At 40.0% G+C, this 16859-nt stretch overlaps 1 protein-coding gene across 8 annotated transcripts in view; it reads left to right on the top strand.

Moving 5' to 3' along the window:
• ATRN (attractin) overlaps positions 1-16859 on the top strand; it is a 158007-nt gene that overhangs the window by 30672 nt on the left and 110476 nt on the right. For all 8 annotated transcript variants that reach the window (XM_042931504.1, XM_042931497.1, XM_042931498.1 and 5 more), the window contains exons 2-4: positions 5702-5785; positions 9303-9416; positions 16199-16327. In XM_042931504.1, the coding sequence (XP_042787438.1) occupies positions 9316-9416; positions 16199-16327 (230 nt within the window). In that variant the 5' untranslated portion in view covers positions 5702-5785; positions 9303-9315. The remainder of the gene's footprint in view (positions 1-5701; positions 5786-9302; positions 9417-16198; positions 16328-16859) is intronic.

Here is a 16859-nt window from a genome sequence, read left to right on the forward strand (position 1 = left end):
ATAGGAAGGAGCAAATTGCGGATACACACAATACTGAGAAAACATTTTGCTGATCAAAAGAAGCGAGGCACAAGAGTGTCTCTGTATGACTTTATTAAATTAGGTTGTAGAAAACTGGTCTATAGTGATGGAAATAAGATCAGTATTGGGAGGGATTACCTGCAAAGTGTGTGAAGGAACTTTCCGGGGTAACAAGACCCGTTTTGTGTGTTGTTTGGGAGGGTTCCCCACGTGTGTACATTTGTCAAAACCTAACAGATAGTACATTTAAGGTGCCATTTATTGTATATGAATTACTCCTCACTAAGATTGATTTAAATTTTTGGTTGGAAGAAATCAAATCAGTATAGCAGTCATACGTCGTACTGTATGTGAATAGATTATATTATGACAGTAAAACTGTCAGGTTAAGAAACAAAACCTAACCATATCCTGTTTAGAAGAAAGAGACTTGAAAATTTGGTAAGGAAATATGAAAAATAGAGTTGGATAAAGAACTATGGCCCAGGAAAACAACAAAAAAAATCGGTTGTCAGTAGACAAGGTGGAATGTGAACATCAAACTATATAAGTGGGTTATTATCATGATAAAAGAGACAATTTATGAAGATCTAATAGTTATGGAGCTTATATGGCTAAATAGCTCAATACATAAAGCAAAAATAATGTGGCAAATGTGTCATGGTATGGGATTTTGATATACTTTTCTCAGAATTAGATCTTGTAGGTAACAGGTAAGAATATAAAGGGTTTGAATAGTGAATTCAATAAACTGAATTACACATACATAGTAGTTTACATTTCCTACAATAGATTATCTTTTTTTTTTAATTTAAAAAAAAATTTTTTTTTTAACGTTTATTTATTTTTGAGACAGAGAGAGACAGAGCATGAACGGGGGAGGGTCACAGAGAGAGGGAGACACAGAATCTGAAACAGGCTCCAGGCTCTGAGCTGTCAGCACAGAGCCTGATGCGGGGCTTGAAGCCACGGACCATGAGATCATGACCTGAGCCGAAGTCGGACGCTTAACCGACCGAGCCACCCAGGCGCCCCAATCTTTTTTTTTTTTAATTTTTAACGTCCAAGGAACTTTGGTCAGAGTTTATCAATGTCCAACATACTTGACCATAAAGAAAATCTTAACAGGTGAGAAAAGTTGAGGGTTTTTTTATAGGTCACATTGCCTGGTAATAATACAAATAAAGTAGAAATAATTGTAAGCTGACTTCTTTGAAACCCGCCTCCTTTGGAGGGTTCCCCTATTTTCCCTGTATTTGTTTCTACCACATAATCACCCTCAGCGTATTCTTGAATTGGAAAGTTGGTAGAAGCAACAAGTTAATTCTTTATATTTCTGGTTTTGTATTGTTGAAAAGCCTTTGTTTCAATCCAGTGTCTTTGTGTGACTGCCAGTGAAGTGAGCACAGGCAGTACTGGTATCTACACCTGGATTGCCAACGAGAATGTAAAACTTGACCTGAAAGTTTAGTTGATATTCCTAGCCTTCCCCTTTCAAATCTCTCTAAATTTTCAGTAACCATTTGTTAGCCATTCACTAGAACATAGGGAATTTTAAGTTAAAAGAATTTATTTACTTATTTATTTATTACAAATGTAACTTCATTTTGTTTGTTTGATTTTTTTTTAATGTTTATTTGTTTTTGAGAGAGTGCAAGACAGAGTGCCAGCCGGGGAGGGGCAGAGGGAGAGGGAGCCACAGAATCTGAAGCAGGCTCTAGGCTCCAAACTGTCAGCACAGAGCCTGACGCGGGGCTCGAACTCACAAACTGTGAGATCATGACCTGAGCTGAAGTCAGATGTTTAACGGATTGAGCCACCCAGGCACCCCCCCTATTTATTTATTTATTTTTTTAAAAATGTTTATTTATTTATTTTGAGAGGGAGAGTGCACGCGAGCGAGGAAGAGGCAGAGAGAAAGAATCCTAAGCAGGTTCCATGCTGTCAGCATAGAGCCTGACGCAGGGCTTGAATTCACAAACCATGAAATCATGAGCTGAGCCGAGATCAAGAGTTGGGTGCTTAACTGACCGAGCCGCCCAGCTGCCCCTCAAGTTAAAAATTTAAAAGTAACGAGAATACAGAGAGGATGTGGAAAATAGCATATTCTCACGTATTGCTGATGCAAATGTGAGTTGTTACAGCCTTTTGAAAATTGGCAGCTTATTTAACAATTAAAATTCATATTCCTTTGGCCCAGTAATCCTCCTCCTAAGGTTCTATTCTTAGAAATTAAAGCACAAGTAAGGCCATATGTATAGGGATATTTATTGCAGCAATGTGCATAATGCCAACTGACTGAAAACAAAATGAATGTTAGCAGGAGAAAGGCAGGAAAAAAAACACTACCTCCATAGGTTAGAATATGCTTCATAAAAAGTGAATTAGACTAATACCTGTTTAGTTGGAGAGACTCTCACAAAGTTTTGTTGGGTTAGAAAAGGAAGATGCAGAAAAGTTTGTATAATATGTGTAGCCAAAAATTAAGAGAACTGTGCATATATCATGGGCTCATGAATATGAAGAAAAATAGTTAAGAATGCTTACTAGGTGGTTAAATGTTTATCTTAATGTGGTGTGGGTGGGGGTATACTTGGGGAGAAAAGTTACAAAAGGTGAATCGTCGTTTACTTGACAGCTTGTCTGTGATCATAACTATGCATTGTCTGTAAAATTATGTAAATGCTAGATTTAAAAATACTGAGTAGATATTTAAAATAAAAATGACCTATTTCTTTTCTAAAAGTGATGCTGATTTGCAAATACCTGAGCATGTCTATGTGCAGTCCAGAGCAACCCTTAGGAGCAAAACAAGCATAGTAGAAAGCCAGAAAACATTGTGAGCTAGAAGGGCCTAAACTATGTCCACACATACATATATAATAAACCAGTAACCAGTGGGAAGTTTATTTGCCCATAAACTGGAAGTGGTCTCTGTGGTTGGTTGATGCTGCGTTCATCACCTTTGCATTCCTTTGGTTGGTCATCCTTGGTATTGGCTTCCCGTTCAGCCTTGTAGCATAATGGCTGCATTACTGAGATTTGTGTTTGGGGCACAAATTGGTTATAACAGTGTGAGAGGAAGGTGCAGAGAGCAGAATTGGGCAAAGGAAAAAGTTGAACTTCAGTGTAGGCCTGACAAAGGGGTGCTCAGAAGCAAGGACTGTCAGAGTTGTTTTTTGTTGGATTGCTCCAGACTTTCCACCCTTTGTGGTATGGACCGCCCTGGGCAGGGTGTGACCTGGGGCAAGGCAGCTCCTGAACTGTAAGAGCCGGTAAAAACTGTTGACCAGGCTGTTAGTCCTTCCTCAGAAGGGAGATTATGTGGCAAATCTCCCTGTCTACCACACTGTCTTTGTTAATGAGAAAATACTTCCTGGAAGGCCTCCATCAAGCCTTCCCCTGACATTTAAGTATTTGACTATGTGCTGTGACAGAAACTAGTAATGACCCTTCGTCTCCTTTCTCCACTTCTCTAATGAAGGGAATCCTGATTTTTCACTGAATACATGGTCATTTGGAATAGTGGCTACATTTCTCAGCCTCCCTCTACATTTAGATATGTCATTAAGTTTTGGCTGATGGGATATAAGTTGAACTGTCTTGTTTGACTTAGAAGGAGGGATTGTGCACTTTGTTTTCCTCCTTCCTGCTGGGTAGAATGTGGGAATAAAAGCTGGAGTTTGAGCAGCCATCTTGGGTTATGAGGTGGAAGCCACATGTTGAGGATGACAAAGCAACTAGATAGAAGAACATTAGGTCCCTCATGATTATGGAAATCCTTTTATGTTCTCTGTATTTCTTACCTTTGGACTTTATTATCTTGGTTAAGCCATTACTATTTCTGTTTTTCTGTCAGTTGTGTTAGGTTCTAATCAGTTATTGTCAGGGGGCATAGGAAACCATGAGTGGCTCAGACTAATCTTTTTGGGTTAGAATGGATGTTGGGAGTAAGACATGGAGATACCAGTATCCAGGTGAGTACAGCAGAGGGAGAGAAGGGCAAAAGGCCAAGAAGGATTTGAAGGTGATGATAATTGTGATGGACCATGGAGTCTTAACTAAGTGGGAAAGTCGAATGTGTGTGTGGTGGGTGATGAGCATGAAGAAGTGATAGTTCAGTGGATTGGAGGTCCCCATGGGGATGATGACTCACTGGAAAGGGAGAACTAGGCTAAATGAACTTGAGAGATAAGAGATGGTGGCCAGAATGTAGGATGCCTAAAATGCAGATTTTGGTACTCATGCTGTTACAAGAAATGGCAGGACCCAGAGGAGTGGGTGACTAATATGGGTGGAAAAAAAGACTGTTAATGGTGAAGTTAAGAAATGGAAAACCCAGGGGCGCCTGGGTGGCTCAGTCTGTTGAGCATCCGACTTCAGCTCAGGTCACGATCTCGCAGTCCGTGAGTTCGAGCCCCGCGTCAGGCTCTGGGCTGATGGCTTGGAGCCTGCTTCCGATTCTGTGTCTCCCTCTCTCTCTGCCCCTCCCCCGTTCATGCTCTGTCTCTGTCTCAAAAATAAATAAATGTTAAAAAAAAATTAAAAAAAAAAGAAATGGAAAACCTGGGTTCTGATTAGAACATCTTATATGTTGATGTAGTTGAATGAACTAGATGCTAATATCAGTGGGCAAGAAGGAATAACTGGGATGTCAGTAGATAAGTCAGAAAGTAAGGGAGGCAGACCCAGAGGAGAGCATCTGTTTCAGACAGGCTGACATTGGTGATGGAAGACGGACAAAAGATGATCTGGAAACAGCAGTGTGGAAGGAAATAGCATCCTTCTTAAATTTCAAAAGTTCTATATAGGAAAAGATACCAGACACAAAATATAAAGAAAAAAGTAAACTGAGAAAATGTATTTATAGTACATTTTACATGCAGATGGGAGCTCTTTAATATAAAAAGAGCTCCTAAACATTAATTTGAAAAAGACAACTTGGTAGCAAAGTGGGCAAAGAATATGGAATTTTAATTCAGAGAGGAGGAAATACAAATGACCAAAACATATGAGAAGACACTTAAGCATCAAGGTATGTACCAGCCAAAACATTAATGAGATATCAGTATATGCCTATCGTATAGTCAAGACCTAAAAATATTAAACTTCAGACTTGGCACGAGTGTGGGAAGACAGGTGCTGACGGTCACTGCTCGTGGGACGTGGTAGATTGCCTTCAGAAGTGGCAGCCAAATGGCTGTGATGGGTCCGTTGTGTATTGTGGCTTGATGTGCTTGCCTGTCACAATTCTGCTTTCCACAGTGTTATTGTATTAAATACCCTTTAGTCGTAACTACAACTGTGTGATCTTTTTAAAAACCAGCTCGTATTTATAAGTAAGTTCTTGTAGCCATTTTCATGGTAGCCATTTTCAAAGTATGATTTTCCTATCTCAGCTAGAAAGATTTAGATACACTTTTTTTTTTCGATTCCTGTTGGTTTTAATGTATTTGTACCCCCCTTTCTTAAGTTTATGGAAATTATTTTTTTCATCTAGATTAGTATAATCTGACTATAGCTACCCAGTCATTTTCTTCTGGTTATAGTGTACATTAATGTACTTACTATGCTTAACTTGCATTATTTGAGAATTAAGAAAGATTAGTATGTGAAACTTGGATGGACTTACATTTTTGTTTTTTGTTTTCTGTTTGTTTGTTTGTTTTTTGCATTACAGACTAACTGGATCTTCTGGGTTTGTAACAGATGGACCTGGAAATTATAAATATAAAACAAAATGTACATGGCTCATTGAAGGACAGTAAGTAGTAATGGCTGGTTTAAATTTTTTTTTTTTTAGAGCTCAGTGTGGCGTTACTTTTTTTACAAGTAAAATTAACAACCTGTAGCATAGAGTACTTAAAATATTTTTTATTTGATAACTTTTCATTTGACAAGTGAATATGATTTTATTAACCTTCATTGTGAATTTGAAAACAATTTTTGTTTTCAGTTTTTGTCTTGTGTTGATTTAAAGCTGTGAATGAATTATACACACCAGAAGTTTGTATATTTTCAGTTATCATACTTAGAACTGTTGAATATTTTAAATGATTTATACCATTAGAAAATTATAATATTATATCATTTTTCTAAGTACTTATTTTTGTGGGCAGAAAAATAAAAATAGCTTCTTCTCTGGGCCTCCTGTGCCCCTCCAGCTCTTGCCTTCTTCTCTCCATGGCACATCTTTAAAGCAGTGTTTCTCAAACTTTTTGGTCTCAGGACCCCTTTACACTCTTAAATTTTGAAAATTCCAAATAACTCTTGTTTGTGTGGGTTATATCTGTGTTTATTATATTATAAATAAAAACTAAGGAAATTCCTTATTAACTCATTTAAAAGCAATAATAAACCTACTACATGTTAGCACAAAATGGCATATTTTTATGAAAAAGCAAACCCTATATTTAAAAAAACATCAGTGAGAAGAATGGTATCGTGTTACATTTTTGTAAAATCACTTCTCTGGCTCAGTAGAAGATAGGTGGATTATCATATTTTTTTCTGCATTCAGTTTGTTAGAATATGTTATTGTGGTTGAAGCATGTGAAGAAAATTAGGCTTTACTTGAATGTGTAGTAGGAAAAGGAAGGATATCTGAATAACATTTTTAAATAATTTTGGATGGTCTTCTTTGACACTGCATCAAAGCTTGACAAGTGCTAATTTCTTAAACGTAAATTGCAGTGTGGAATCTAAAACATTATTAATGAACTTTTGGAATTTAAATTAAAATCTTTTGAGTTTTCTTATACTTTTGAATGGCTCTTTAAGCCTTGCATGGTTTTGTAACAGGTTATATGGGTTATTTAGAAAATAATAGTTCCCTGAACTATTCAGATCTTCCAAATTTTGATATATTTCATGATACAATATGAAAAAAATCACATTGGTTAATGTCACCATTTAATCTCATCAGAAAATTTTAAGCATTGGGAAGTTTTATCTGGGTGGCAGAGACAGATTTTCCAAAACTAATTATTGCTTTGAAAGCCTGAATTTTATCTTTGGCAACAAATACTGCCAGTTGTTTTCTTTGAAGTGACAGACCTGCTTTGTTCATTTTTAAGGAAGTATCTACCAGATATCTGAGTCTGAGTAACCATAGTTTGTCAGTTGTCCTTTCAGGTAAAAATGATAAGTAGTGTTCGAGAAAAAAGCGATAGGTTCAGCTCAGCACTCAAACAATTGCAAAAGCGATTTTCCTGGAGCCCGCAGTACTTTGTTAGACAGCAGAAGTGCTTTATGCACACTTCCCAGCCTGTCAGGCAGAATATTCAAAAGATGTGTATTCGTGGGCCACAGTTTAATAAAATTAGCAGTTTTTACCGCTTAATAAAGACACTCTTAAATGAAACTCCTTTTTCCTTGGGAACGTGTAGTATTAAAGAATAACAGCGATTACTGGTAGGGTTTGGTGCCTCTGCCCTGCTCTGTTCTCAGGTACCAGCAGTTTCACCCACCACTGCTCTTGCACCATCAGTAAATGCCAACGGGTCCCAAGGCCTCTGGCATTGTGAGGACCCCACTTTGAGAATGGCTGCTTTAAGGAGTTGTTTGCTCTTGCCCTTTCTGTCAGTTTATTTCTATTTGACATCTTTCTCCAGCATCCCTCCCAGTGTGCCCTTGGTGGTGGTTCCTCCCGAGCCTAAGCAAAAAAAGTTTCACTCCTTCCTTTCTTATCTCCATATTCAGCCTGCCAGTAAGTTCTGTCTGTTCTCCCTCTAGAGTGTCTTCCCAATCCATTTACGATCTCCCTTTCATCTTCATCTCTACAGTTGTTGTAAGACCCCAGCCATCCTCTGTTTTCTGGGCCACGGTGGTAGCCTTGAAATTGGCCTCCCGGTTTTTGCCGTTGCCCCTTGCCCACCTCTCGCTTCTTGTCTCCTGTGGTTTCCTCTGTTTGCTCTGTTTCAGACACGCTGATTTTCTTCACGTTGCCTAGACACATCAATCCCTTTCTCACTAAGACTTTAAGACTGTGCTCTTCCCTCTGTCTGAAACATTGTTCCCCAGCTTTTTTCACATGGCTTATCTCTTGTCATTCTCATCTTTTCCAAAGCTTTCTGGGATAACTCCCTGCCACCTGTTGGACACATCACATTCCTTTCATTTCTTCATGGTAGTTATCATCAGCTGAGTTAACTTGCTTATGTACTTAATTGTTTGCTTAGAGATGTTAGGTAGACACGTGTGGGGTAGAGGGAAGGCCTAGACTGGAGACATATAATTAGACATCACCAGGGTATAAATGGTGCTGATTTTACCAAGAGCTTTTTGAGTGGAGTGTTTGGGTGGAAGCCAGGTTTGAGAACAAAGTGGGTGAGTAGGATGTGAGGAAACAGAAAGCAAAGTCTTGTGTGGAGGTTCACTCTCTTCAGAGGAGAGAGGAGGGGTAGGTTGGGTAATGGCTAGAAGGAGAGTTGAAATTTGAAGTTTTTATGTTTTGTTGTTTTTTTGGTAAAATGTGTGAGACTTAAGGACATTTAAATATGGATGTGGGAAGTTCCAGATGAGAGGGAGATGTGAAATGTTTAAGAGATGGAAGGAGGAATAGACAGGTGTATCTGTTTTGGAAAATGGGGAGTTGAGAGATTTTTGTCTGAGTGCTGAGCTTAAGCAAGGAGGTGAGACTGAGTGGTTTGAAATAGTAATTGGGAGTTAGTAGCAATTGTGGGGAAGGAGAGGGAGAATTAGTAGTAGGACTGACTGCTGGCAGAAGTAAAGTGCCAATTTGAAGTTGGTGAGCTGTGACCAGTCCTGGAACCAGCCTATCCAGTGTTGTGACTACCTCCAGCACAGCTTAGTTTTCTTTGCATTTAATTTGAATCAAAGGAGATCCCTGGTTTCCTCTAGACCGGGGCTTTGCCAGGTAGCTCCATGAAAAGGCAGAAGGGTAGGCAAGTTTAAAGAATTGGCAGTTGTGTGTGTGAAATGATGTAGTGTGAAATCTTAAGTTGAATAGGAAAGGAAGTGCAGAAATGAACCAGCTAACTGGTTGGTTCACAGGCTGTTAAAGAACAGCCACTGTATGGGCTGTAGGGCCTGAAGAGGCATAGACCTGTCCGCCTTGTTTACCGTTGCATGATTAGTGGTCTTGCACATAGTAAGTACAAAGAAAAGTAAATCTTTGACCGATAAAGGAATGTTGTTTATATACTATTAATTTCTTCTCTCCGTGTAAATTTATCTTTAAAAATCTATCTCTGTTTTCTTCTCAAATGTCTGGTAGTTATGCTGATTATTATAAATTACTCTTTTTTTGTTCTTTTCAGGCCAAATAGAATAATGAGACTTCGTTTTAATCATTTTGCTACAGAGTGTAGTTGGGATCATTTATACGTTTATGATGGAGACTCAATTTACGCACCACTAGTTGCTGCCTTTAGGTAAGCTCTGTCATACAAGTACTAGTTAATCATTATCTGATTTCTGAATTCAAACTTATCTCCTAGATTGCAAACTTTTATTGCTCATCACTTTTATTATCACTTACTTACCACCTTTATTTCATGGCGAGAGTGCTAGTTCTGGAGTCCTCTGTCACTTGTGTGCTAGGCCTGACTTGGTTTCCTGTAGATACTAGGTAAGTTTCTGGGCAGAGTACTGGACCTCTCATTTCGGTCTCCTGATGTATAAAATTGTGGTGGTACTATCAAGTTTACTTACTTCTTGTGGTGGTGGTGAAGTTTACATTTAAAAAATGTTTTGTGAGTAATATATTGGATATTGTTTTTGTGAAAAATTTAAATCAGGACCCACATTCACCTTGACCCTTGTGTTCCTCATTGCATAGGCCTTCAGGAGTTACTTGTTGAATCCAGATATAGTTTGTGTGTGTGTGTGTGTGTGTGTGTGTGTGTGTGTGTGTGTGTATTTATGTATATGCATTAATATGGGTGAAGGAAGCTTTTTGGAAAAATACACAGAAAATGAACAGCAGTTACCTGTGGATGATGAGGAAAATACCAATTTTGTGTTGTGATTTTTTAAACAAGTATATTCCTTATTAGGAAACACTTAACACTAAATACATGGGGTATTCTGAATTGTTTCGGCATTTTAGTTTTTATTAACAATAAGTAGTTGTGTTGTTTATTATATTTTTGACTGCATGGGAATTCAAAACCGTTCTATTTTTCTTCCTTTTACTCAATAGACGATTTATGAACTATATTTTTCAAAACTGCACATCCCCTTAGAGAGCCGTAGCTGTCAGTTTTTCATCTGCAGCTGACTTTCTGGATTTCTTTCTCTGACTTTAAAAAGAAATCAGTTCGACAAATATTTTTTGTATTCCTCACGTGGGGTTGGTGTAGTTGATGTTTCCTGTCAGCGAGGAGGTAACAGAGAGTAAAGAGTACACAAGAAGCCAGAGAGCTCAGGAGATCAGGGGACTAATGTGCCCTTGTATTTCTCCATTCCCTTGGGCTTGGAATTCTCCCCAGCATGTCTCTGAACTGAGCACCGAGGTTATTTTCTGGGTTTCAAAGGTCCACTCTGGAGCCAAAGAGCGGAGTATATAGGCCATGCTAAGCAGTAAAATGTCATTGTCCAAGCGTTGGGTGCACTTATCTTTATGCCAGAGTTTGAAGCGTACCTTAGGTTATAGCAAGGCACCCCAAACTTCAACACAAGTAAGGAAACTATCTCTGTTACGCTGTTATCATGATAGTACTTGGGGGTTCACTTGACACTGAGTTCATGAGTCAGAATTCATGGAGTCCCTATTATGTGCCAGGCACTGTGCATCAGCTTGCCAGTAGCCCTTGGGGGAGCATCAGCCAAGCAGGTGTGCATAACCCTGTGGCTCACCTGGATTGTGTGTCTGGTGAGCCGATACGTGAAGCAACAACAGCAACAAAACAATCAGGAGGCTGTAATTTTTCTAGTCAGTGACTTCTTTTTAAATTATTATTTATTTTTTATTTAATTTATTTAATTTGAGAGAGGGAGCATGAGCGGGGGGTGGGGGGGAGAGAGAGAGAGAGAGAGAGGGAGAGAGAATCTTAAGCAGGCTCCATGCTTAGCATAGAGCTCAACACAGGGCTCGATCTCATGACCCTGGGGTCATGACCTAAGCCGAAACCCAGTCAGAGGCTCAACCGACTGAGCCAGCTGGGCATCCCTAAGTCAGTGACTTCTGAGAGAAGCCAAAGTATATGCACAGATTAATAGAAGGATTTTTATGTTTCTCTAAAAAAGCTGGTTAATTGATAATATACATTAATCCATTGGTTATTTTAAAATTTAAACTGACAACATAGTGTGAATTCTCTAAGATGTTAGTGAAAAAAATGTGTGTTTAAAAATCAAAATTTACCTGAAACACAAAACTCCTAAAAGCACCGATGTGCAGAACACCTTGAAAACAACTGTTGAAGCCATGAGGGTGCTATCACAAGGTGGAGGCTGAGGGGTGCTGCTGGGCCAGGAGAGTTCTCGAGAGAGGAATCAAGCCGGGGGTGATGTGCAGGCATCCCAGAGTGTTAAGAGCCTGCTGGCAGACAGCCCAGCTAATAAGAAAAGAACCACATGGAATTCAGAAACTGGGGACTGTTTATCCCAGTTCTGCCCCAGTCTCTGTATGAACCTGAACAGGTCATTTAAGTGCTCTTGTACTCGGCTTCTGCCCAAAGTGCTGGTATCGTACCGTGTTATCTCTGAGTATGTTGCAAACTACAAAGTTTAATTTGATTCTGAGCTGGTTGATCACATTTATCTTTTACATATGGAATTTCTGAATAAAATTTGTTTATCAGAACAAAATTTGGTTATCAAACAGAGTTCCATTAGCAGACAAATCTGAGAACCGCAGGACCAAGACTCTTGCAGCTGTACCACATCTTGATTTTGTGGTGTGTTCAGTTCAACAAATGTATAAACGCAGCACCTTTGTGGAGCAGCTCTTCTGCTGGGATCTGTTGGTAGGAGATGCAGAGGTGGTAGTGGTGATGGAACAGGGAGAGTAGTTTTCCTTTCTGAGAACATCCTTCAACAGAACATTATTCCTTTTAAAGTTTTTTGTGTGTATGTGTTAATTCTTTTTTGGTGGGGGAGTGACATTGATAAGGCAGTTGTTTAGACTGTGATGAAGGGCTGTTAGAGGAGCCATATGATGGCGTCGTCAGACCATGGCGCAGAGAGTAGTCAAAGGCAGGCACCTCTCAGGGTCTCGGACCTTCCTTTACCAGGCGGAAGTACAGACTCTGCCTCGCCCCACCACCGGGCTCTGACCCCTGACTTTAAAAATCTGGCTTACCTTCCAATCTCCCAGCCTTTGAAGAGCGTCTGGTCTTGCAAGGACTGCTAGTAAACTTGGGTAGTGTTGTTGGTGAAGTCAGGGTGTGCCCCAGGTGTGTTCACAGAGCCCATGTCTGCCTGGCACCGTGATAATGGTTATCTTTGAATAGCGATTTTCAAAAATGGTTCTGAACAGTGGTACTCTGTGTTTAAAATAAAGGTTATGTAGAACCCCAGGGCAGGCAGTTCTTGATTTGCTCAAGTTGAAAAACTGGCTGCAACCTAAGCTGTGCTTGTGTGTATTTATCTACCTGGGGGCAGGAGGTGGGGGTGGGGGTGGGAAGCAGCTCGGGGTGACAGTTGAATGGCATGCCTGCAGCATCACTTTCTCACCCACGCACTTTCCATTGCTTTGCATGCTGGGTTGAGGCTGCATTTGTATTCATTTACCCTGTAAAAGTTTATTTTTGTCATAAACCAGTTGTTTTATTTTCACACTGGGAGAAAGTAGCACATTCTAAAGCTGTCATAATGTCAGGTTTTCAAATATAAAGAAGCAAATGCCCGAGTCTCTCTGACAGTGGGGAAGCTGACCCCCTTTCTCCAGCATCATGGTCATCTAACATAGGTGGCCCTCGCACCCCTTCTGTGACTCTGTTCTTTCTCCCTCCACCCTTTCTACCGTTCGTCCTGCGCACTTAAATGTCCCCACCATATAAATAATAGATATCGTTAGCCATCATTTACTGAATACCTATTAATGTGAGGCAATCAATGTTTAAGCACTTCACGTGCTGTAATAGTTTGATTCTTATTGTATCACTGCCGGGTGGATAGGATTTCTCTCCATGTGCACTTAGGACACTGAGGTTCCCAGATGTCTATGACATGCCCAGTGATGTGGAGTGAGAATTGGCATTCCCTCTGGTCCTAAAGCTCATGCTAGGATAAGAGTGCTGGGTTTTCCACATGTGACTGAAGCCCCGAGTCATCCTGGGCCAGTATTTCTTATGGGAAGATTGCTTTCAGCATATCTGTTTCTACATCGCCCTCTTATAAGTACTTCCCCACTTAGCATTTCAAGGGATTCTGGTACATAAAACTGATGAAAGCAAATGTCACCTTTTCCAAGATGCCTTCCCTAACTGCCCTTTCTAAAGTAGCACCTTTTTTTCAGAATCTTTATTTTTGAGAGAGAGAGAGAGAGAGAAACAGAGGGAGACACAGAATCTGAAACAGGCTCCAGGCTCTGAGCTGTCAGCACAGAGCCTGATGCAGGGCTTGAACTCATGAACCATGATTTCATGACCTGAACCAAAGCCGGATGCTTAAATGACCCAGGTGCCCCCCCCCCCCCCCTTTTTAAGTTTATTTCTTTATCTTGACAGAGAGAGAGAGAGAAAGCGAGCCTGTGCATGCATGCGTGAGCAGGGAAGGGGCATAGAGAGAGGGAAATAGAAAATCCCAAGTAGGCTCCACACTTCCAGCACAGAGCCCAATGTGGGGCTCGAACTCATGAGCCATGAGATCATGACCTGAGCCGAAACCAAGAGTTGGACGCTTAACCAGCTGAGCCACCCAGGTGCCCCCCCCCCACCTTTTTTTTTAAAGAGAGAACAGGAGGGGCAGAGGGAGAGAGAGAGAATCTTAAGGAGGCTCCATGCCCAGAGTGGGCCTTGAACTCATGACCCTGGGATCATGACTTGAGCTGAAATCAAGAGTTGGACACTGAACTGACTGAGCCACCCAGGTGCCCCAGCGCCTTTGTTCTTTCACTGTTTTTTTCTTTTTATAGCATTTATCTCTGCTTGGTGTTACATATACACGCCTGTATGTGGGGGTGGGGGATATTTCTGGCCTTATTTGTTGTTTCTCTAATGTGAACTCCATGAGAGCAGAGGCTTCTTCACTGTTGTGTTCTGGTACCTAGAACAGTGTCTCACATGCGGTATCAGTGAATATTTGTGAGTTGAATACACAATGCAGAATGCTTCACTGTTTTGTAAACCCTGGAGTACCTACACAGTCCTAGAGTTTGTAGAATTCAGTCTAGATATTCTTATTGAATGAAAATCCTGGCTCTTCTTCCTAATTTCCCGCTTCTCTATTCTTCCATTTCATTATTTTTATATGCACTTACCTAAATATGTGTAAATGTACACATATACTAGGTCCATTGTTTTGCATCTTGTTTTTTTCCCTACTTATCAGAATGCCTTGATGAGTTCCTTGTTAGTTCTGCAGAACTACCGGTATGGAATGATTGATGCATCTAACTCTCTGCAGATGAGCATTTAGGAGGTTTTCTTTTTCTTTAAAAAAAAATTTCTTGGGGGGGTGCCTGGGTGGCTCAGTTGGTTAAGCGTCCCGACTTCGGCTCAGGTCATGATCTTGCAGTCCGTGAGCTCCAGCCCTGCACCGGGCTCTGGGCTGACCGCTCAGAGCCTGGAGCCTGCTTCTGATTCTGTGTCTCCCCCTCTCTCTGCCCTTCTCCTGCTCATGCTCTGTCTCTCTCACTCTCAAAAATGAATAAATGTTAAAAAAAATTAAAAAAATTTTTTTTTTTTTTGTATTTAGGTCATCACTATACTCCATGTAGGGCTTGAACTCATGACCCTGAGATCAGGAGTCACATGCTGTACTGACCGAGCCAGCCAGGCACCCCTAGGTGGTTTCCAATGTATTGCCATTCTGAATAGTGCTGCAGTGAGGGTGGTTGTATATTATTAGTCTTTGTGTACACGAGCAAGTGTTAGTTCTACAAAGAACTTAGAATTGCTAGGTCACAGTGAATGACCATTTAAGATTGTCATAGGCCCTTGAGGGAGTAGTTTACACGGTATGTGCTTTGGGAAAGCAAGGAGGCTAGTGCAGCTGGGGTTGAGTGACTGAAGGGAAGAGAGTAGTAATGAGATGTTTGTTCATTGTGTGGGGTTGTGTGTGTGAAGCAGATTGCATAGGGCCTGGTAAGGATTAAGGTTTTTACTGAATGAGGTGTTGGTGGTGGTTGTGGTGGTGATAGTGAGTTGGTTATTGGGCAAAAGATGTGAGCATATGAAGAAATGCAAAAGGCAAGTAAACACAGGAAGAATGATTAACCTCAGGAATATAAAAGAAACTCAAAACCACAATATAAAAAAATCACTTTTCACTTACCAGGTTAGCAAGGCTAATATAGGACTGGTACTTCTTCTTGGCAGATGAGGTAGGATGGACCTTTTTATTCTTTATTGATGAGATTTCAGATTGGTATATGGCTTCTGGAAAGCATATGGATCAAGAGCCTTAAAGCCATCATTTAGACCCTTTGATTTGATAGTTTTTAACACTCTCCAGACACCCAGCAAATACTATTGTGTGCTGGAATCCAAATGAGAGAGGAAATGCTTCTGGTGTATTACTTGTAAAATAGAATATAAGCTGTGATAATGGTATCAAGCAAAAAAAAGTACATCAGAATACTGATAGAGTTAAGATTGTGGGTGTTTAGCCAATTTATTTATTTATATTTTTACTTTTCATACTTTTCAGTAGTATATATTTGGCATTCATCAACTTATAAAGTTTGTTAGTTTCTGTAATTTTGAAGGTTTACTCAGTCTTTCAAAGAACCATTACAAATAGTTTTGTATACATAAAAAAAGAATAGGGTGATTGATTTCAAATCTCATTAGAAATATAACCCAGGATAAAAGCAAGCCCAGGAAAGATTCAGATCTGTCCCGCTGAGGATTCAGAACTGGATCCAGAACTAACAGGGTGGCACTATGCATTTATCACAGGAATTTGCCCCTTTTCCTGGAAGTGTTTTTTTTTTTTTTTTTTTTTTTTAATTATAAGGATGAATTCCAGTTTTGAATTTGTATGCCGCCATGTGACATGCCTGTTGAGTACGCTTCCCTTTATAAGAAATGTGTTTCCATTTCAGTGGCCTCATCGTTCCTGAGAGAGACGGCAACGAGACTGTCCCTGAGGTTGTTGCCACATCAGGTTATGCCCTGCTGCATTTTTTTAGTGATGCTGCTTATAATTTGACTGGATTTAATATCACTTACAAGTAAGATATTTAAGTCTAATCTTTGTGATTTTATGAAGAAACTTTACTCTTTGTTTTAACAATAATAATGACTAACATAGTTGAGGGCTGACAGTGTGCCAGGCATTGCACTAAGCAGTTTGCATGGATTTTCTCATTTAAAGTTCCTTCAAAAACTCATGAGGTATGGGCACTATTTGTTCACTTGTTCTGTAATTGAGGAAACTGGTGGGAAATGGTAAAATACATTGTCAGAGTGGTGGGACCACAATTTCATCCCAGCTCTAACTGCCTTTGAGCTTCTCCTGGAAGAGAGGGGCGTTTTTCTGCTAATGGATAAAAGCATTGGGTTTTTTATGCGGAGTGCAATTTAACAACTATTATTCATTTTCACGTACTCGGGTTAGCCCATTGATGAGAACTTCGTTGAGGTTACAAAGGAAATGCAGACAACAGACTTAGGCAGCTTTGGGAGTTTGTTGTGATAGGAAAGAGGCTAACTTTTGGCCTTTCTTTTTTTCCTCTTAAGAAATGTTTATTTTCATAAGTGGTT

This window comes from Panthera leo, chromosome A3 (assembly GCF_018350215.1).
Source record: "Panthera leo isolate Ple1 chromosome A3, P.leo_Ple1_pat1.1, whole genome shotgun sequence".
Classification (NCBI taxonomy): Eukaryota; Metazoa; Chordata; class Mammalia; order Carnivora; family Felidae; genus Panthera; species Panthera leo.